The sequence below is a fragment of the Phacochoerus africanus genome, chromosome 16 (genome assembly GCF_016906955.1).
Source record: "Phacochoerus africanus isolate WHEZ1 chromosome 16, ROS_Pafr_v1, whole genome shotgun sequence".
Classification (NCBI taxonomy): domain Eukaryota; kingdom Metazoa; phylum Chordata; class Mammalia; order Artiodactyla; family Suidae; genus Phacochoerus; species Phacochoerus africanus.
The window spans coordinates 48,266,503-48,290,025 of NC_062559.1; the positions used below are offsets into that span (position 1 = coordinate 48,266,503).

The 23,523-nt window shown below is 37.7% G+C and overlaps 1 protein-coding gene across 1 annotated transcript in view; it reads right to left on the reverse strand.

Moving 5' to 3' along the window:
• Positions 1 to 23,523, reverse strand: part of STK31 (serine/threonine kinase 31) — a 38,398-nt gene that overhangs the window by 9,559 nt on the left and 5,316 nt on the right. Inside the window, exons 5-13 of the mRNA XM_047763342.1 lie at positions 22,466 to 22,585; positions 21,023 to 21,154; positions 18,269 to 18,370; positions 16,616 to 16,696; positions 16,338 to 16,463; positions 15,637 to 15,762; positions 13,705 to 13,791; positions 12,952 to 13,101; positions 9,147 to 9,269 (exon numbers count right to left, since the gene is read on the reverse strand). Of these exons, the coding sequence (XP_047619298.1) occupies positions 9,147 to 9,269; positions 12,952 to 13,101; positions 13,705 to 13,791; positions 15,637 to 15,762; positions 16,338 to 16,463; positions 16,616 to 16,696; positions 18,269 to 18,370; positions 21,023 to 21,154; positions 22,466 to 22,585 (1,047 nt within the window). The remainder of the gene's footprint in view (positions 1 to 9,146; positions 9,270 to 12,951; positions 13,102 to 13,704; positions 13,792 to 15,636; positions 15,763 to 16,337; positions 16,464 to 16,615; positions 16,697 to 18,268; positions 18,371 to 21,022; positions 21,155 to 22,465; positions 22,586 to 23,523) is intronic.

Below are 23,523 nucleotides of genomic sequence, written 5' to 3' on the forward strand. Positions count from 1 at the left end.
CTTTAGAAAGGAGCTAGAAAACATAAGAAGGAGCCAAGAAAAATTAGAAAATTCGTTTGCAGAGATGCAAGCTGAGTTAAAGGCACTGAAGAGCCAAATGGATAATGCAGAGGAACAAATTAATGATGTGGAAGATAGAATAATGGAAATCATCCAGTCAGGATAGCAGACAAAAAACCAAATGAAAAAACATGAAGGCAATAATAGAGATCTATGGGATAATATAAAGCAGGCCAATCTACACATAATAGGCATTTCAGAAGGAGAAGAAAAAGGGGACTGAAAATATATTTGAAGAAACTATGGCTGAAAACCTTCCAAATCTAAAGTAAACAGGTAAAAAGATACGGGAAGCACAGAGGGCCCCAAACAAGTTGAATGCAAACAGACCCAAACCAAGGCATATTACAATAAAAATGGCAAAAGTTAAAGACAGGATTCTAAAGGCAGCAAGAAAAAAACACAGAGTTAATTATAAGGGAACCCCATAAGGCTATCAGCTGATTTCTCTACAGAAACACTACAGGCCAGAAGAGAATGGCAAGATATTCAAAATTCTAAAAGGGAAAAATGTACAGCCTAGAATACTCTACCCAGCAAGAATATCATTTAAAATAGAAGTAGAAATAAATAATTTCTCGGGGAGTTCCCGTCGTGGCGCAGTGGTTAACAAATCCGACTGGGAACCATGAGGTTGCGGGTTCGGTCCCTGCCCTTGCTCAGTGGGTTAACGATCCGGCGTTGCTGTGAGCTGTGGTGTAGGTTGCAGACGCGGCTCGGATCCCGCGTTGCTGTGGCTCTGGCATAGGCCAGAGGCTCCAGCTCCGATTCAACCCCTAGCCTGGGAACCTCCATATGCCGCGGGAGCGGCCCAAGAAAGAAAGAAATAATTTCTCCAACGAACAAAAACCAAAAGAATACTGCAAAACTAAACCCATTCTAAAAGAAATACTGGCGTATACTGGCTCATGGCACAGTGGAAACAAATCCAACTAGGAACCACGAGGATACGGGTTTGATTCCTGGCCTCACTCAGTGGGTTAAGGATCCGGTGTTGCCACGAGCTGTGGTGTAGGTCACAGACATGGCTCAGATCCCACGTAGCTGTGGCTCCGATTGGACCCCTAGCTTGGGAACCTCCATATGCCACAGGTGCAGCCCTAAAAAGACAAAAAGACCAAAAAATAAATAAGTAAATAAATGAAATACTGAAAGGGCTCCTCTAAATAAAACAGAAGAAGAAATAGGATGGAGAAAATCACAAATTGGAAAGTAAAAAAAAAAAAAAAACTATTGTAAAAGCCACAATAAACACAACAATCAGCAAAAGGATAAATGTGAAGATGTTAAAAAAGGACATAAAAATCATAAAATATGGGGAAGGAAAGTAAGAAAATCTAGACTCTTTTTTTCTAGAATGTGTTTGAGCCTATATGACTATCAGGCTAAAACAAGCAGATACAGGAAGGGATTAACATACTTGAAAAGTAGGACAACCACAAATCAAAACCAAACAATACATTCACATAAACTAAAAAGAAGAGGATACACACATAAAATAAAACATCCAACCAAAAAAAGAAAGGAACAAGGAGAAACAGAATCAACTGAAAAACAAGGTTTAAAATGGCAATAAATACATATTTATCAATTACATATTTATCAGTAATTACCTCAAATGTCAATGGACTGAATACTCCAATCAAAAGTCACAGAATGGCAGACTGGATAAAAAACAAGAGCCTACAATATGCTGCCTATAAGAGACTCGCCTTAGGGCAAAAGACACAAACTGCAAGTGAGAGGATGGAAAAAGGTATTTCGTGCAAATGGAAAGACAAGAAAGCAGGAACTGCAATACTCATATCAGACAAAAGAGACTTTAAAATGAAGTCTACGGGAGTTCCCATCATGGTGCGGTGGAAATGAATCTAACTAGGAACGATGAGGTCAAGGGTTCAATCCTTGGCCTCACTCACTGGCTTAAGGGTCTGGCATTGCTGTGAGATGTGGTGTAGGTCGCAGATGTGGCTTGGATCCCGTCTTGCTATGGCTGTGGTGTAGGCTGGAAGCCGCAGCTCCAATTGGACCCCTAGCCTGGGAACCAACATATGCCACGGGTGCGGCACTAAAAAGCAAAATAAATAAAAATAAAATGAAGTCTATAAAGAAAAAGAGAGACACTATTTAATGATAAAAGGATCGATTCAAGAAGAGGACATTACACTCGTCAATATATATGCCCCTAATATAGGAGCACCGAAATACATACAACAAATACTAACAGACTTAAAAGGAGAAATTCATGGGAATACAAAAATAGTAGGAGACTTTAACACCCCACTCACATCAATGGACAGATCCTCTAGAAAGAAAATCAGCAAGGCAACAGAGATCCTAAATGACACAACAGAAAAGTTAGATTTAATTGACATTTTTGAGGACGTTACATTCAAAAAAATCAGGAAGTTCCCTTTGTGGCTCAGCAGTTAACAAACCCAATTAGGATCCATGAGGATGCGTGTTCGATCTGTGGTGTAGGTCGCAGGTGCAGCTTGGATCCTGCTTTGCTGTGGCTCTAGTGTAGGCCGGCAGCTACAGCTCCGATTAGACCCCTAGCCTGGGAACCTCCATATGCCAGGGAGCGGCCCTAGAAAAGACAAAAAGACAAAAAAAAAAAAACACTCAATAGTAAGAAACCCAATTTTTAACATGTGCAAAAGACTTGAACAGACATTTCACCCCAGAGAATATTTGCAAGGCAAATAATGATCAAATAAAAATATGCTGGACATCATCACGAAATTTAAATTAAGCAAAATTTAAATTGACAAGACACTATTACAGACCTAAGAGAATGGCTGAAACAAAAATAATGACAATATAAGGTATTAACAATGATGCAGGAGTTCCTGCCATGGCACAGTGGTTAAAGAATCCGACTGAGAACCATGAGGTTACAGGTTTGATCCCTGGCCTTGCTCAGTAGGTTAAGGATCTGGCACTGCTGTGAGCTGTGGTGTAGGTCACAGACATGGCTTGGATTCCTCATTGCTGTGGCATAGGCCGGCGGCTACAGCTCCGATTAGACCCCTATCCTGGGAACCTCCACATGCCATGAGAGAGGCCCTAGAAAAGGCAAAAAGACAAAAAAAATGATGCAGAGAATCTGAAACTCTCATACATTGCTGGTGAGAATGCAAAATAGTATAATCCCCTGAAAAACTGTTTGGCAGCTCCTTACAAAATTATACAAATAATTATAATCTATTCAACAATGCTCCCTCCTGGGTATTTATTCTAGAGAAGAAAAAACATGTGTTCACACAAAAATCTATACACAAATGTTTATAACAGCTTTATATGTAACAGCCGAAAAGTGGAAACAACCCAAATCTCCTTCAACAGGTGAAGAGATAAACCAAGTTGGTACATCCATATAATGGAGGATTACTTAGCCACAAAAAAAATGGAATGAATTATTAATATACTAAATAACTTAGATGAATCTCCAAGGAATCACGCTGAGTGAAGAAGCTAGTCTCAAAAGGTTACAAACTGTAAGACAACATATAATTATGTGACAATCTTAAAAAGACAAAACTACAGTGATAGAGAAAAAATCAGCGGTTGCCAAGGGTTAAGGGTAAGGGAGAGGGTATGACTACAAAGGGACAGTAGAGAGAATTTTTTTAGAGATACGGAGCTGTTCTGTAACCTAACTGTGGTGATGGCTATACTAACCTGTGCTAAAATTCACAGGACTGAACACCAAAAAACAATCAACCATACTACATGGTAATTTAAAAATCAAATTCCTTAAACCGCTTAATCAATATTAAAGAAGAGCAGGAATTCAGCACAACCATAGTACATTTTCTCACCGAGCTCTTTACTCCCATTTAATGACCAAAGGGAACAGGGAGCACACAGACTGCTAATACCATACTGAGGTGATATTTTATGATGGCTCTCAGGAACACAGAAACTTTTGAGAATTTACTTTCATCCTTCTGATGTAAAGAATAGAGAGATTACTGAAGCAATGACAAAAATGATGCCAGTAAAATAATTTCCACGGCTATAATGGTTTCAAGAAACCAGGCAACTTTAAATACACATGCCAGCATAAGGCCAAAACTTATGAATGCTTAATTGGGGAATGGGATTCCCACTGATACCCACTTGGGGAGGTATATACACTCTATTTACAACAGCTTTACTGAGGTATAATTGAACTGCTTGCATTTAAAGAACATAATCAGTGTTCACATATGTGCAGTCCTGCAGAATCATCACCACAATCAAGCTGGTGAACATGGTGATTATGCCACAACATTTCCTCATCCCCTCCGTGATCTATCTCCCCTTCCTCTCCATCCTCAAACCCTAGAAATGGTCTCCTTTCTATCTCACCTTAGAGAACTCTATACAAATAGAACCATAAAATATGTACTCTTTCTTTCCTTTGGTTTCTTTAGCTTGGCAGAATTATGTTGAGATTCCTCCATATTACTGAGTGTGCAGGCACACCTCAGAGAAATGAGGATTCAGTACCAGACCACTATATTAAAGTGGACATCACAAAAAAGAGAATAACAATTTTTTTTTGGTTTCCCATAACATAGAAGTTATGTTTATATTATACTGTAACTTATTAAGTGTGCAATAGCAGTATGTCTAAAAACAATGTAAACAGCTTAATTTAAAAATAGTTTATTGGAGTTCCCGTCGTGGCGCAGTGGTTAACGAATCAGACTAGGAACCATGAGGTTGTGGGTTCGATCCCTGCCCTTGCTCAGTGGGTTAATGATCCGGCGTTGCTGTGAGCTGTGGTGTAGGTTGCAGACGCGGCTCGGATCCCGCGTTGCGGTGGCTCTGGCATAGGCCGGTGGCTACAGCTCCGACTGGACCCCTAGCCTGGGAACCTCCATATGCCGCGGGAGCGGCCCAAAGAAATAGCAAAAAGACAAAATAAATAAATAAATAAATAAATAAATAAATAAATAAATAAATAAATAAATAAAATAAAAATAAAAATAGTTTATTGCTGGAGTTCCTGTTGTGGCTCAGCAGAAACAAACCCGAGTAGTATCCACGAGGTTGCAGGTTCAAACCCTGGCCTCACTCAGTGGGTTAAGGACCTGGTGTTGCCATGAACTATGGAGGTTGCAGAAGCGGCTTGGATCCCATGTTGCTGTGGCTGTGGCACAGGTCAGCAGCTGCAGGTGCAGTCTGACCCCTAGTCTGGGAACTTCCATATGCTGCAGGTGCATCCATTAAAAAAAAAAAAAAAAACTAACCATCATCTCACAATGCATGGTTACCACAAATGTTCAATATATTAAAAATGCGGTATCTGCAGTTTAATAAAGTGAAGCACAACAAAATAAGGTGTGCCTGTATTAATAGTTCACTCCTTTTATTGCTGAGTAGTATTCCAGTGGGTAGATATACAGTAGACTATTTATCCATTCACCTGTTTATGGACATTTGTGCTGTTCCAGTTTTTGCCTATTACAAATAAAATGTCTTTAAAAAAACAAATAAAATGTCTTTGAATATTTATGTACAAGTCTTTGTATAGACATATGCTTTCATTTCTCTTGGCTAAATACCTAGGAATAAAACGGCTAGGTCAAATGGTAGGTATCTGTTTTAATAACTGCCAAATTATTTTCCAAAGTTGATCCATATACATTCCCTTCAGCAATATATGAGAGTTCTAGTTGCTACACATCCTAGCAGACACTTGGTTTGGTGAGTATTTTTAATCTTAGACTTCACAGTGGGTATGTGGTAGTATCTCACTTTGGTTTTAATTTGCATTTCCCTAATAAGTCATGATGTTAAGAGCATCTTTTTGCATGCTTATTCACCATCTGGACCTTTCATTTGGTAAAATGCCTATTTAAATACTTCGCCCATTTTTAAATTGTCTTCTTATTGAGTTTTAAGAGTTCTCTGTAAGCTGTATACAAGTCTTTTGTCAGATACATGCTTTGCAAACATTTCCTTCAATCTGTGCATGACTTACCTTTCATTTTTATAACAGTGTCTCCTAAAGAGTAAAGTTTTGAATTTTGATGAAATCCGAAATTTTTTTCTTTTATACGTTGTGTCCTACTACAAGAAATCCTTGCCAAACTCAAAGTCAGTAAGATTTTCTCTGTGTTTTATTCCTCAGTCTTAGATACTTGAGTTTTACATGTAGTTCTAATGTACACTGAGAGTTTGTTTTTATACACTGTGCAAGGGATGAGTCAAAGTGTAATTTTTTATGTAGGGATATCCAATTGTTACAGGACCATTTGTTGAAGACTATCTTTTCCCTCATAGGATCGTCTTGGTACCTTTGTCAAAAATCAACTGACCATATGTGAGTGGGTCTATTTCTACCTAATACTGTTCCATCAATCTGTATGTCAGACTTTATGGCAATATCACACATCTTGATTTACTGTAAAATGATTGTCTTAAAATCAGTTAAAGCCCTCTAATTGTATTATTTTTCAAAATTGTTTTAGCTATCTGAGATCCCATATAAACTACAGAATCTGAGTCAATTACTGCCCCCCCCAAAAAAGTAAGCCTAGAAGTTTTGCTGAAATTGTATTGATGTCTTTTTTTTTTTGTCTTTTTGATATTTCTTGGGCCGCTCCCGCGGCATATGGAGGTTCCCAGGCTAGGGGTCCAATCGGAGCTGTAGCCACCGCCTACGCCAGAGCCACAGCAACGCAGGATCCGAGCCGCGTCTGCAACCTACACCACAGCTCACGGCAACGCCGGATCGTTAACCCACTGAGCAAGGGCAGGGACCGAACTCGCAACCTCATGGTTCCTAGTCGGATTCGTTAACCACTGCGCCACGACGGGAACTCCTGAAATTGTATTGAAACTATAGACCAATTTGAGAACTCACAACCACACATCATTAAGAACGTAGTGCATCTCTGCATTTATTTATACCTTCATTAATTTCTTTCAACAATACTTTGCAGTTTTCATTGTACCAATCTTGCACATCTTTTGTCAAATTTATCTCTAAAAATTCCATATTTTTGATACTTGTATAAACTTTTTTTTTTTTAGGGCCCCACCCACGGCATATAGAAGTTCCTATGCTAAGGGTGGAATTGGAGCTGTAGACTGCCAGCTTACACCACAGCCACAGCAACACCAGATCCAAGCCTTGAGTGACCTACACCACTGCTCACGGCAATGCTGGATCCTTAACCCACTGAGAGAGGTCACGGATCGAACCTGCGTCCTCATGGATGCCAGTCAGATTCGTTAACCACTGAGCCACGACGGGAACTCCAATACTTCTATAAACTTTTTTTTTGTCTTTTTTTTGTTGTTGTTTTTTGTTGTTGTTGTTGTTATTGCTGTTGTTGTTGCTATTTCTTGGGCTGCTCCTGCGGCATATGGAGGTTCCCAGGCTAGGGGTTGAATCGGAGCTGTAGCCACCGGCCTACGCCAGAGCCACAGCAACGCGGGATCCGAGCCGCATCTGCGACCTACACCACAGCTCACGGCAACGCCGGATCGTTAACCCACTGAGCAAGGGCAGGGACCGAACCCGCAACCTCATAGTTCCTAGTCGGATTCGTCAACCACTGCGCCACGACGGGAACTCCTATAAACTTTTTAATTTAAATTCCTAGTATACAGAAACAATCATTATACTGACTTTGTATCCTGTAACCCTGCTAAACTTACTTGTTTGTTTGTAGCTCTTATGTGCATAATGTTCCTAAAGATTTTCTACATAATTAATCATGTCATCTGCAAATACAGACACCTTTACTTCTTCATTTTCAAACTGTATGCCTTTTACTTCTTTTTGCTGCCTTACTTGACCGGCTAGAACCAGGATCAGCAAACGACAGCCTGTGTGCTAAAACCATCCCACTGAGTTCATACAGCATGCATGCAAGCCAAGAATGTTTTTCACGTTTTAAATGTTTCAAAGAAAATCAAAGAATGCTACTTCATGACACATGAAAAGTACATGAAATTCAAACCTTAATGTCCATAAATAAAGTTTTATTGGAACAGGGCCACTCATTCATGTCTTTCTATAGCTGCTTTCACACTACAGCAGAAGAACCCATATGTCTCACAAAGCCTAAAATATTTACCATATGGCCTTTTTATACAAAATTGTGCTGACCCACGGGCTAGACCCTCAAATACAATGTTAAGCAGAAGAAGTAAGAATAGACATCCTTTCCTTGTTGATACATAATCCCTCATAAGTCATAGGAAGAATGCATTTAAACCATGAATAAGAATAGCTATTCAGTTTACTGTGAAAGCAGAAACATTTACTCAAGGCTCATTCATTAATATCTATTTTCCATATATGCATGAATTGCTCCAGATTAATACAGGACAAAATCATCTTCACTGCTAATCTTGCCTTGATAAAACCAAGACAACAGCATCACGATACCTAAAATATACATCAAGCCAATCTTTAGAAAGTACACAATAGGTGATAGGAAGTACAGCTGACCCTGGAACCACATGGAGGTTAGGGGTGCTAATGCTTGGCCCAGTCCAAAATCCACATACAATTTACAGGCAGTTCTCTGTATCCACAGTTCCCCTGTGCCTGCATAACCACAGGTGGTATAGTACTATAGCATTCACTACTGAAAAAGAAACCATGTTTAAGTGGTCCTACACAGTTCAAATCCATGCTGTTCCAAGATCGACTGAATAGCAACAGTTTATGATAAACTTTAAAATGGGTGGGAAAGGAATTCCTGTCATGGCTTAGCAGAAAGAACCCGACAAGTATCCATGAGGACACAGATCGGATCCCTGGCCTCGCTCAGTGGGTTAAAGATCCAGCCTCACCGTGAGCTGTGGTGTAGGTCACAGACACAGCTTGGATCTGGCGTTGCTGTGGCTGTGGTGTAAGCCACCCCTAGCCTGGGAACTTCCTATGCTGCAGTTGCGACCCTAAAAATACAAAAAAAAAAAAAAAAGTGGGAAAAAATTTTTTTCTACTAAAAATCTACCACTGCTTTTTATCCAGAGTAATATACTGAAGAAAACCACTACAAATCATCATTTTCTATACCGAAGTATATATAAATAAATAACTGATCTGTTCCAATAAAAAAATAACTTACCCACAGTAAAAGGCAGCCATAAGCATACAAGTCAGAACTTGGAGAAGCAGGCTTTCCCATCTTCAGTTCAGGTGACAGCAAACTCAAATCACCAACCATCATGCTGACTGAGGCTCGCTGATTCTACAAAACAGCAGGTTAAATATTTTAGAGGCAACACAGTTGAGGGCAACTTTCTGTAAAGTAATCTGCATTTAATCAACACCAAAAAAATATTCACTTGAAATATTTTATTCTCTCTTGCTTTCAAATATTTTTACCTAATTTCCAGTATTACAAACTGCTTTTAAAATCAGTCTCATGAAATGAATAGTGAGACTACGGTTACATTTCACATTGTAGACGCCAACAGATTAAAAATTAAGAACCACTGATTACTTAAGAATTTGGTATTTCTTATTTAAGAAATACATTTTCATAAGGGCAAGAGCCAGTGCTGTTTTCTAATTCTGAAAATTCTAAATAACCTTTAAAAACCACAAGTTTACAGAGTACTTTTTCTTTTTTACTGACCCTTTTCAAAGTACACCACTTCCACTCCCTCAAAGGAACATCACTGCAATTCCCCCTCTGCCATTTATTTGCTCTACAACCTTGGGCTTTAATGTCTTTGAGCCGAATCAATTAATTTGTTACTACTTGACAGAGTTATCATAAAGGTAGAGGTAATTAGCACAATACTTAGCTCATATCGCCAAGTGTTAATTATCTTCTCTTCCCATCATTATCCTCGCTTCTCAAAGTGTGGTCCAAAGACCAGCAGCTATAGTATCACTTGGGAGCTTGTTAGAAATACAGTATCTCCAGGCCAGAAATGCTGAGTAACAATCTGCATTTTATGTACACCTGACAGATACAATGTCACATACTAATTTTACCTCAATTTCTAAAAAGTGCGTTTTAACAAGATTCTCAGGAGAGTCACATGCACTGTAAAGTCTGAAAACCAATGCCCTTAATTATACTACTTGCAAATTACTCTTCCTGGTTAATTCTTCAATCTGAGAATATGGTGAGATGCAGAGTGAAAGGCAGTTTAATCAGTAAATAATTTTAAATCAAGATTAAAAATTGGAGTTCCCACTGTGGCATAGTGGGTTAAGAATCCAACTGCAGCAGCAGCTTGGGTTGCTGCAGGTCAGAGCTATGGCTTGAATTCAATCCCTGGCCTGGGAAATTCCATAGCCCCAAAATAATAAATAAATAAATAAATAAAATGTTTAGAGAAAATAGCAACAGCTGAAAATCGAGGAGGAAGAATATCTTGGGGTCGTCATGGTACCCTTAGTTATACAAATGGGATGTTCAACAGGTGAACTAACCAGGATCCCTACCTAAGAATTGAGAATTTTTTAAAACTCACAATTCAGTTACTTTTCTTACGATGTTATCCTAATTTTCAAATAAATTAGCATGAAATACTTTGGCAAATACACTTCGCCTAAGTCCTCTATAATCCAGCATTTCATCAGAGTTTCCCATTTTCGTGTTCCCCTCCTTGTAAGCACCACATGAAAAGCACTGAAACCACGCACAGCCAGGTGGCATGACCAACACAGCCAGAGGGAGCTCCTCAGACATGAACGTACTGGCAGAGAAACCGGAATCCTCAGACTTCGCTGATGAAAATGCAAAGCAGCACAGCCACTCTGGGGATCAGTGCGTTTCCTCGATATGTGAAGCAGAGTTACCATATAACCCAAGTCCACACCCAAGAAATCTGTATCCTGATGTTCATAGCAATGGTATTCATAATAATCAAAAAGTGGACACTCAAATGCCCACAAACTGATGAATGTAAAAACAAAATATGCTATATCCATATACTGAAACATTACCTGGGCATTTTAAAAAAGGAATGAATTTCACACACATGCCACAACATGGATGAACCTCGAAAACACTGTGCAAAATGAAATAAGCCAGTCACAAAAGACGACACACTGTATGATTCCCTTTACAGGAAATGTCCAGAATAGGCAACTCCATAGAGACAGAAAGCAGATTAGTGGTTTCCAAGAGACTAAGCAGAGGAAGATGGGGGCGGGGGTGGGGTGACTGCAAATGAGTATGGGTTTCTTTCTGAGGGTGATAAAAATGTTCTGGAATTAGCAGTGGTTGATGTAGAACTCTTTGACTATGTGAAAAACTAGGCAGTCTCCATCATGGCTCAGTGGTAACGAACCCAACTAGTATACATGAAGACACAGGTTCGATCCTTGGTCTCACTCAGTGAGTTAAGGATCCAGCGTTGCTGTGAGTTGTGGTGTAAGTTGCAGACGAGGCTAGGATCCCTCATTGCCATGACTGTGGTGCAGGCCGGCAGCTGCAGCTTCAATTCAACCTCTAGCCTGGGAACTTCCATATGCCACACCTCCAGCCCTAAAAAGAAAAAAAAAAAATTTTAATTAAAAAATAAAAACTAGGAGTTCCTGTCGTGGCGCAGTGGTTAACGAATCCGACTAGGAACCATGAGGTCAAGGGTTCGATCCCTGCCCTTGCTCAGTGAGTTAATGATCCGGCGTTGCTGTGAGCTGTGGTGTAGGTTGCAGACGCGGCTCGGATCCCGCGTTGCTGTGGCTCTGGCGTAGGCCGGTGGCTACAGCTCCGATTGGACCCCTAGCCTGGAAACCTCCATATGCCGCGGGAGCGGCCCAAGAAATAGCAAAAAAGACAAAATAAATTAAAAAATAATAAAAATAAAAATAAAAACTAGTACTGAATTTTACATATTATGATATGTGAATTACACCTCAATAAAAGTATTCTTTTCTTTTTTGGCCATACCCATAGCATGCAGAAGCTCCTGGGCCAGAGATCAAACCCAAGCTACAGCAGCAACATCAAGTCCTTAACTGCTAGACCACCAAGGAACTCCAACCAAGCTATTATTTCAATAAAGAGAATTGCTCCCTCATGATTGCGCATATTTTGAAAATCCCCATTCTATCAAAAAGGAAAAAAACCACAACATGCTCTTTAACTGTCTGATGACTGTTATCCCTACAAACTGCCTCTTCTGAGATAATGTGGTATCAAATGAACAGCCAGTGATGTTGAACCAGCACTTGAACTAAATGGAAAAATCCAAGGTTCCCTAGTTCCTAAAAATGCCCATTAATCAAAAAAGAATAAAGCATGTATATCTGAATTTACTCTATTGAGGGGGAGGGCACCAACAGACAGGGAGACAGGAGATGGCCACCTAGTTTTCCCTGTGTAGTTCCCAGAAATTAAATGTTTCCTGATGATAAAATAATTAATTAATGCCAAGGTTGTCAATGCCATTGACTATAATTTCAGACTGCTCCTAAAACTTATGGTTGAAAAATATAATACACAATATTAGAAACTCTTGTTCTAGGGGTTCCCGTCGTGGCGCAGTGGTTAACAAATCCGACCAGGAACCATGAGGTTGCGGGTTCGGTCCCTGCCCTTGCTCAGTGGGTTAACGATCCGGCGTTGCCGTGAGCTGTGGTGTGGGTTGCAGACGCGGCTCGGATCCCGCGTTGCTGTGGCTCTGGCGTAGGCCGGTGGCTACAGCTCCGATTCGACCCCTAGCCTGGGAACCTCCATATGCCGCGGGAAAAGCCCAAGAAATGGCAAAAAGACAAAAAAAAAAGAAAGAAAGATATTCTTGTTCTAGTACCTAGCTGATAATACACAACATCTTATACTAAATGACATGCCGTAACTGAAGGCACAGATCTTATAATAAATTACCATATGAAGTAAAAGTGCTGAACTACTGCCTAATAACATTAAATTAAGCCTAGAACTTATTCATAAAACCACTGTATTTTACCACAGATTTGGTGAAGTCAAAATCTCCAACAATTCCTTGCTGACGGTTTAAAGCAAAAACGTTGTTCTGATGAAGTGCTCCGTGAATGATGTCAGCCTTGTGCAAGGTATGCAGACCCTGCGCGACACCTTTCATCACCTTTAAAGCCTCCTACAGACAAGCACACGCAAAAGAAGTCAGCAAGTCGAGATGTGTTATGACGGAAGCTTTTCTGGAATTAAGACTCCTCCAGAAGCGACAAAAGCTTCCTCCAAGTGAGCCTTTTAAGGCCAGAAGCCCTGATTATTTAACTAGTGACATCATACACATATATGAGTTAGCGAATACAGTCTCTAAGAAGACTTGATTACAAGTAATGACCATAACGCATTGAGAAAAGAAGAAGAGACTCAAACAGTGCTACTGGGTAGAAAGAATCAGTGCATCCTTTATTATTACTAATTCATATTTACAATAGAAATTAAAGCCATCACTTAAGTACTTATAATTCTACGTCCTATACTATACAGTTTACATATAGCATGCTTAGTAGTCATAAGCATAGGATTTGGTGCCAAAAGGACCTAATTTCTCCTCTGGAAGAACCCTATGCAAGTCGCTTTAATCTCTATGAGCCTCATTTTTCTAACCTTTATATAAGGGGATAACTCACATCATATCACAGGGCTGATCTGACAATTAACTAGAATAACTTGAATCGAAATTGTTATTTTCTAATTTAATACACCCATGCAAAGTAAGTTTTTTACTTACTTCTGAAGTTAAAGGCATGCTGGATTGAATAGCCCTCAGATTTGCTCTAGGGTAGTATGGGACCATCAGATAAGCCATAGGATCAGACTGAGAAGCGAAACAGAGAATGAGACTCAAGGTGAAAAATTCAATTTATTTTTAGGATACAATGATTGTACAAAATAACATTTCTGGAATGAATTACTTCTCTTCTGTGCAAAAGCTTTTAAATTTAGTTAGGTCCCATTTGTTTATTTTTGCTTTTATTTCTTTTGCCTTGGGAGACTGATACAAGGAAATGTTGCTAAAATTTATGTCAAAGAGTGTTTCATCTATCTTCTCTCCCAGTTTTACGGTTTCATGTTTTACATTTAGATCTTTAAACTCTTTTGCATTTATTTTTGTACGTGGTGTGAGGCAATGTTCTACATGTTGCAGTCCAGCTTTCCCAGCACCACTTATTGAAAAGACTGTCTAATTAAAAGCTTTTGCACAACAAAGGAAACCACCCGCAAAATGAAAATACATCCTACAGAATGGGAGAAGGTATTAGTAAATATTAGTAAATAAAGTGACTAACACGGAGCTGATATCGAAAATATACAAATAGCTCATACAACTCAGTATAAAAAAAAAATCAAAAAATGGGCCAAAGACATGAATAGATGTATTTCTCAAGGAGACAAATAGTCAAAAACACATAGAAAGATGTTCAACATCACTAATTATCATAAAAATGCAAATCAAAACCACAATGAGATATCACCTAACACCTGTTAGAACAGCTATCATCAAGAAATCCACAAATAACAAATTTTGGAGAAGACACAGAGGAAAAGGAACCCCCCTTCAGTGTTGGCAGAAATGTAAATTGGTGCAACCACTATGAAGAATACTTTGGAGGGTCCATAAAAACTAATCATAGAACTACCACATGATCCAGAAATTCCACTCCTGGATATACAACCAGAAAAAACAAAAACAAACAAAAAAAAAAACCTTACTCTAAAAGACATATGCACCCTAATGTTTCTAACAGCACCATTTATAATAGCCAAGACTTGGACGCGACCTATGCCTATCAACAGATGACTAGATAAAGAAAATGTTGGGTGTGGGGGGGTGTGTGTGTGTACACATGTATACATAAACACACAATGGGATAACAGTCATTTAAAAAAAGTGAAATAGGAGTTCCTCTCATGGCTCAGTGGAAACCAATCTAACTAGTATCCATAAAGACGCAGGTACAATCCCTGGCCTTGCTCAGTGGGTTAAGGATCCAGCGTTGCCATGAGCTGTGGTGTAGGTCAAAGACATGGCTCAGATCCCGCGTTGCTATGGCCGTGGTGTAGGGTGGCTGCTACAGCTCCAATTAGACCCCTAGCCTGGGAACCTCCATACGCTGTGGGAGCGGCCCTAGAAAAAGCAAAAAGACAAAAAAAAAAAAAAAAAACAAGAAATACTGTCATTTGCAACAACACGGATGGACCTAAAGAACATAATACTTAGTGAGATAAGTAAGAAAAAGGAAAATATTATATGATATCACTTACACATGAAGTCTAAAAAAGTAATACAAATGAACTTACATTCAAAACAGAAACAGACTCACAGACATAGAAAACAAATATGTGGTTACCAAAGGGGAGAGGAAAAGTGGAAGGGACAAATCAGGGGCATGAATTGACAGATACAAATTGTTATATATAAATAGATAAGCAATAAGGATTTACTGTATAGACAGGTAATTATACCCATTATTTTATAATGGAATATAACCTACAAAAATACTCAATCACTAGGCTGTACACCTGAAACTAACACAATATTGTAAATCAATTATACACTTCAATAAACAAATAAATAAATGATTTACTTCTCTAAAGCTTGGTGCTAGAATATATTTTAAATAAAATGTTTTCTGCAAGTAGATTAGCTTAAAAACTTTACCTTACATAAAAATAGGAATATCAATGGTAGCAACCCAGACTGTTCTTTAGCTTCTTTCCAAGCTCTGTGATAGGCTGCTGCTCTCTGAATCACCCTGGCTTCTGTATCAACATCCACAGAATAGCCCTTATAACCAAAAAAAAAAAAAAAAGAATTGGCAAATCCAAAATTAAAAATCTCACTTAAATTATACTTACATTTATCTTCAATTATATAAATACTTTTTCTATCTGCTTTAAATGATGTAATTTACAAAGGGAAGAACTATTCTACCTGAAACTTAATATACACTCTACAGTACGTACCCACTAAGGCCGAATTAATTATCCTGTTATGACTAACAGTTCCCCTGGTCAACGAAGAGAAGAAATCAAAGCAGGGAAGACTGTGTTGGGAAAACAGTTGAGATTTCAAAGAGAAATACAAGAAAAACAAACTTTAAAAGGCTCTTGGCTGGAACGTAGTAAGTTCACTCAAAAAAAGGGAAAGCAAGTATATCCTACTAAAAACATACATTATTTAGGGAAATGAGGGAAACTTTCAATTCAAAATTAGTTCTGGCAACAAAACTAGAAGCACAGTCACCATACCCGTCAATTCATTTAATTTATAAAATAAGCAGTGGGTCTTTACTTTCCTGAAAAATAACACTACCACTCCACTTTATACTTCTGCCACTAGTCCAAAGAACTTAAACTTACCTTTAAAAGAATTATCTGCCCGTCAACCTCAGAACATACCAAAGGACGCTTGCTGCTAAGTTCCTTCATGGGCTCAGTATCAAGAAGATCCCTTTCCAAGCTCATCGTAAGAAGACCACCAGAGTTCTAGACACAAGTTTTTGTTACAAGTTGAAGAATTCCAACAATCCCAGCACTTTTAAACAAGCGACACAATTAATTACATACTACTAGACAGACTGGACAGCATCAATCCTGCTCTCTGTAGAACAGTAATTCCAAGGGGAAACAAAGCTTACCATGTACTTGAGTAATCCTATTTCAGGATGAAGCAGAGGAAGCTCAGGGAACCATTTCTTTACCAAGCTAGTCAGCTTCTCCTAAATTTAAAAAATCATTTATTATAGATCATTGTGTATTCAATTATGATACGTTGGTATCTCCCTTATTATATATCTAATAAGATACATAATCTAATAAGATCTATAACCTCATAAAATATATATTTACTGATTTTGCCTTCTATTACAAGAAACATCAAATGAAAACCAAGAGTCATCTTGGATCTAAATTATCATCTTACTAACAGAAGAGAAACTTAATTACCAATTTTAAGCTTATTATACATATACAGGCATAAAATCTTGCCTAAGGTCAAAGTCCATAATCACTTCCCAAGTTCCCGTCGTGGCTCAGTGGAAACAACTACAACTAGGAACCATGAGGTTGCGGTTCAATCCCTCGCCTTGCTCAGTGGGTTAAGGATTCAGCATTGCTGTGAGCTGTGGTGTAGGTCGCAAACTCGGCTTTGATCCTACGTCTGTGGCGTAGGTTGGCAGCTGTAGCTCCAATTCAACCCATAGTATGGGAACATCCATATGCTGTGGGTGTGGCCCTCAAAAGACAAAGAAAAAAAAAGACAAAAACACATATTCACTTCCAAGTTAAAATGAAAAAGTTTGATGAAAAACAGATTTGAGTAATAGAACTGTCACTATTTCTCAAAATATCAAGAACACAGTAGCATTTTAAAATATTGGCTATTTCATTTCAGAAGGAAAAAAACCATAAAAGCCTTGAAAGAAAAAATGAACATGTAGCTCTACGAAAGCTACTTTGAAACAATGTAAAAATTGAGAATAGTTAGAAAAATCATTTATCACGTTTATTCAATAAAACTTCTAGATACTGTTCAAGGTCCTGAAGATAGCTATTTTATTCAAGGTTCAGAAAGTGAATAATGAAGCACACAGAGAAGTTTGCTAAATAATGCATATCACTCACAGTGCCTACTATTATCATGGTATTTTTTTTCAGAGCACTGTTTCTCACCTCACTTCTTTCCCATAACATCCCTGAAACATAAAATACAATATTCTTTCCATTTTAAATATAAAATATGTAACTGACTCTCCCAAAGTCACAAAAATTAGGGGTAGAACTTCCCCCTAAAACCAAGTAATTTTGTTATATTCTTCAACTAAATTATGGTACCCTATTAACATTTTCATTGAAGTTTTATGCTTAAAATGATGTTCATAGAGATTTTAATTTAAAAAATATTTAGGCTTTATGTTAAATATAAAACAAGCAGTATGCAAAAGTGTTTGTACTATAACATCAATTCCTGAAAAAACAAGCAGAAAGAAAACTAAAAGGAAGTTAATCAAAAGTTAAACATGATTATACTACTTACTACTGAGTGGCAAAGTTACAGATGATGTTTTTTCTTCCTTGTAACTTTCTGTAATTTTCACACTTGGTATAATTTTTATGAATTATTTTATCATCAGAAATTAATTTCTAAATTCATGTAAACATTACTATGCCAACATAACTATACCAACATAATCTTCAGCTTTGTGATTACAGTCCAATTCATAAAAATGAATATTTGTATTCAACTTCTAAAGTAAAAACTAATTCAAAATTTCAGAGAATCAAATACTTACATATTCCTCCTGCTCATGATAAATTTCCTGAAAGACACTATTCCGCAATTGAGTTATTTCTTGCTTTATTATCTCAATCTCAGATCCATCATGGTCATCAGACTTAAATGAGAAAGAAAAAAAGTGACCTTATAGGCTTATTAGATTGAAAACAAGTCTTTCTAGTAAGAATTAACGTGACCCCAGCAGCAAATCACTCTAATTTCCATGTATCCTTCTATACCTAAATATAACAGACCCTCATAACACCTATCAAAAATTAATATTTATTAGATAATTCTAGCACTGAATTTTCCAAAACCTACAAAAAGGAATTATAAAAAGATCATTATAAAATCAATTACACAGGAGTTCCCGTCGTGGCGCAACAGTTAACGAATCCCACTAGGAACCATGAGGTTGCCCTTGCTCAGTGGGTCAAGGATCTGGCATTGCCCGTGAGCTGTGGTGTAGGTTGCAGATGCAGCTCCGATCCAGCATTGCTGTGGCTCTGGTGTAGGCCGGTAGCTACAGCTCCGGTTAGACCCCTAGCCTGGGAACCTCCATATGCCATGGGAGCGGCCCTAGAAAAGGCAAAAAGACACACACACACAAAAAAAAAATCAATTACACATATTTTTCTTATCTCTTAATTTGCTGCAGATTTTCTCTAAGATGACCAACTGCCACCATAGAGTAAATGTCAAGAATAGAAACCAGAATACAATTAAAGTCCCTGGAATTTTTTTCTACATAAGATTTGATTTTTAAAAAAATCAGTATAGACATGTGGCATATCCACTAGAGGAAAAACAATGTAGGACTCACAAAGACTCCATAAAACTCTAATGATGATAAATACATCACCTTAAAAGGTACACGTATTCAAAGCTGGATAAATTTCTACCAAAGTTTAAAAAAAAAACTAAAAAGACCCTATTCCCCAGAGCCCAGAGTAGGATAAAACTAGAAAAATCTTAAACTACTAAATTAGTTCCAATCCATAATTAAATGCTCCAAAGAGGAAGAAAGTGAATTCAAATTGGATTAAGATATAATGTAAATCCCTTTGAAATTTAAATCAAATCCTCAAGGGACCAAAGAGTGCCAGTTTATTCACAAAGCTTCAAGCCTAAAGGAGGTTAGCCCAGTTTAAAATGTCCTAATTCTGAGAAATGCAAGTTAAAACTCCTATGAGGTACCACCTTACACCAGCCACAATATCCATCATCAAAAAGTCTATAAAAAATAAATGCTGGAGAGGGTTTGAAGAAAAGACAACCCTCTTACCCTGTTGGTAGGAATGCAAATGGGTGCAATCACTATGTAAAACAGTACAGAGCTTCCTCAAAAACTAGAAACAGAATTACCATATGATCCAGCAATCCCACTCCTGGGCATCTATCAGGAGAAAACCATGATTCGAAAAGATACATGTACCCCAATGCATATTGGGCAGTATTATTTACAATAGCCAAGACATAGAGGCAACCTAAATGTCCATCAACAAAAGAATGGATAAAGAAGTTGTGGTACAAACATACAATGGAATATTACTCAGCCATAAAAAAGAATGAAATAATGCCATTTGCAGTAACATGAATGGACCTAGAAATTATCATACTAAGTGAGGTTAGTCACACAGTGAGAGGCAAACATTTTATGATATCACTTATATACAGAATCTTAAAAAAAGTACAAATGAAATTGCTAGCTGAACAGAAACAAACTCATAGACTTTGAAAAACTTATGGTTACCAAAGGGGACAGGTGGGATGGAGAGGGTGTGAACTAGGGGTTTAGAATTGGCATACGCACACTGAGGTATATGGAATGACTGGCCAACAAGAAGGACCTGCTGTATAACACAAGGAACTCTACCCAATATTCTGTGAAAATCTATGTGGGAAAAGAATCTGAAAGAGAATGGTTGTGTGTACATATATAACTGAATCGCTTTGCTATATAGCAGAAACTATCACAACCTTGTGAATCAACTATACTTCAATAAAACTTTTAGAAAAAAAGTGTCCTGGGAGTTCCCGTCGTGGCGCAGTGGTTAACGAATCCGACTAGGAATCATGAGGTTGCAGTTTCGGTCCCTGCCCTTGTTCAGTGGGTTAAGGATCCGGCGTTGCCGTGAGCTGTTGTGTAGGTCAGACTCGGATCCTGCGTTGCTGTGGCTCTGGCGTAGGCCGGTGGCTACAGCTCCAATTCGACCCCTAGCCTGGGAACCTCCATATGCCGATGGAGCGGCCCAAGAAATGGCAAAAAGACAATCAATCAATCAATCAATCAATAAATAAATAAAGTGTCCCGATCCTTCCAGTTCAGTTATAACATGAAAACAACTTGAAATATTTGCAAGAAATACTAAGTCCAGCCACTAAGAGAGTTAACAAAAGACATCATGATCTGTGAAGTAACTTTATGACAAAACTCTACCTTTGGGGGAGTAAGTCACCATTCTGCAGCATGGAGTAGGCGTGTATTATTATAGACATTTACAAAAGAGTTCTGTAAATTATTCTAAAATGTTTACATGACTTTTAAACAAGGCAACCATGTACAATGTTTTTAAAACATTTAATGACATGGGAAAATGTTTACACTACCAATGTAATAATTTTATTTACACAGAGGGAAAAAGATAAAATATATAAAACAAAATGTGAATAATTTTAAAAAGCATATTTACGCATTACTTTTATGAAGCAGAGCCCACACAAAATGAGGTAACTTAGAGGTCAGTTAAGAACCAACTGTTTTCCTTACTTCTTCCAAATTATTCTTTTCAACTAATTTCCATCTCAGTCGAGCCTTCAAGTTTTTCAGTGTCTTTTTAATGGACAGCAAGTGATCCACGTTGGGGCTCTCATTTAAACATTCAATAACCTGCTTCTTAAACTAAGTGAGAGAAAGAACTGTTATATTTTCAAACACAGACAACAACATGTATTGAGATCAGTCACTTTCTGACCTCTTATTATTTCTCTATTAAGATTCAACTCATTTTTACTAAGTTCAGACTGAAATAAGAAATTTCACCATTTTCAACAAAACAATTCTATCCACTGATTTCTTAATTATCCACGTACCTTTTTAGAAGAGTATTGCTCCATGGAGTTCCCATCATGGCTCAGCGGTTAAAGAATCCTACTAATATCCATGAGGACATGGGTTCGATCCCTGGTCTCGCTCAGTGGGTTAAGGATCCCGTATCACTATGGCTGTGGTGGAGGCCAGCAGCTACAGCTCCAAATGGACCCCTAGCCTGGCAACCTCCATATGCCACAGGTGGGGCCCTCAAAAAGGCAGAAAAAATTAAGATACGGCTCCAGCAATCAAAGGAGAAAAACAAAACTTATTTCAAGCTGAGACATACAGCAAGACACTTTGCCAACTGGAGAGAATGCAAATTGGAACAGCGAGGATGTAAACTGAAATTACCTTCCCCAAAACCAGTCTGACTATATGCATCAAATTTTAAGAATGTCCATTTTTTTATTTAGTGATTAACAATTTTAAAGACTCTATTTGAGGAACTACACCCAAAATTATGTATCAAAATTACATACAGTGTTATGTATGGTGAAAAAAAATTAGAAATAACCTTACCATCTAACACAGATAAAAGGTAGGTTTAAATAATGTTGTACATCTATGCAAGAGTTGATGTGTTGCTCACTCAAAATGACAGAACACAGGAATTATTCATCATATGAGAAAACGTTTACAGAACACCATTAAATGAAGAAAACATTTTCAGAATGGCTTACGAAATCATGCATTGCACATAAGACTCACACACACACCTAAGCTGCCATTCAAAAAGGACGTACTCTGAAACCAGCAGTGATTAAATCTTAAATTAAGGGGATTACAGTCATCGGTTTATTACTTTTTCTTATTTTTCTGCATATAGTAAGTTCTCTACTATAAACTTGCATAGGCAAAAAGAAAATAAAATTTATGTTTTAAAGGACATAAGAAAATCAAAGATTTAAGACAATTAAAAAGTCTCAATATATCAATGAAACTGCCATTTCCACTACAAGGTGAATTATATACCAGCTAACAATGATTGCAGCGGTTTCTTTCTAGTAATAGTAAATAATTTACCTATACACTGGGAATTAAACTATTTGAGAAAAGTTTAAGTATTAAAATTTTCAAAGCATCAATCTATAAAACCAACAAAATAAAGCATAATCCAACCTCAACACTGTCCTTGTACTTGGATTGTACTGTGGCAATAAGCCTTTCCTCTGAATGGATCCTTTGTAGTACCTGGCTATACGTATTGAAAATGATCTCCTTGTCTGCATCACCTTGCTCCTAAATGAAACCAGACACAAAGAATTATATACAAAGGAGTACAAAATAGGTAAAATCTGCAGTAGCAACAGATAAACGTCTAAATGATGCCTTTAATCAATTTCTATACCTATTTCAGAATATTTCTTAAACATAAATCCTTTTCTAAGAGAAGAGAAACTGATGTCAAAGAAATGCATGGGACATTTTATTCCCACAACACTAGTATTCTTAAAGCTGTCTGAAGGAGACAGCTAAAGGAAATCAGGGAGACTACTACGCTAAACATAAGAACTAAACAATACAGAGAATTTCAAGACTTTATTTTTAGAAATTATTAACGATCATTTCTAAAATCAACCCTGACAAAACCCTCTAAGAAGGGATTACCTGACAATGGGAAATGAAGTAATACATATGTATTTTTTAATGCCAATCTTTATAAAACCATAAAAGGTAAAGAAAATCAAGCAAAATAAAGAACATAACTATTGAGACTTTAGTAAGCAGCCTAAAAAACTGGTTAAGAGTCTGAGAGAGCAATATTAACATCACAAAACACTCTTTCAAGGAGCTACACTAATTTTTAACTTTACACAGCAATAGAGAACAAATACTAATCAATCTTCTGCATCCACTTCCAAGAGCTCGCTCTCAGACTAAGTCTAAGCTTTCACAAACGCTACTAAAGTATATTATGTTATAATCACTGAGTATGATGAACTCAAAAATCAAATGCTATAGAAAGCTGATACACTCAGATTAACAGTTTTCCTAAAATTAAACATTAGATTTTATTTTTTTAATGTGAAATACCACATTAAAATGAAAATACGGAGTTCCCGTCATGGCACAGAGGAAACGAATCCAAAAAGGAACCATGAGGTTGTGGGTTCGATCCCTGGCCTCGCTCAGTGGGTTAAGGATCTGGCACTGCCGTGAGCTGTGGTGTAGGTCAC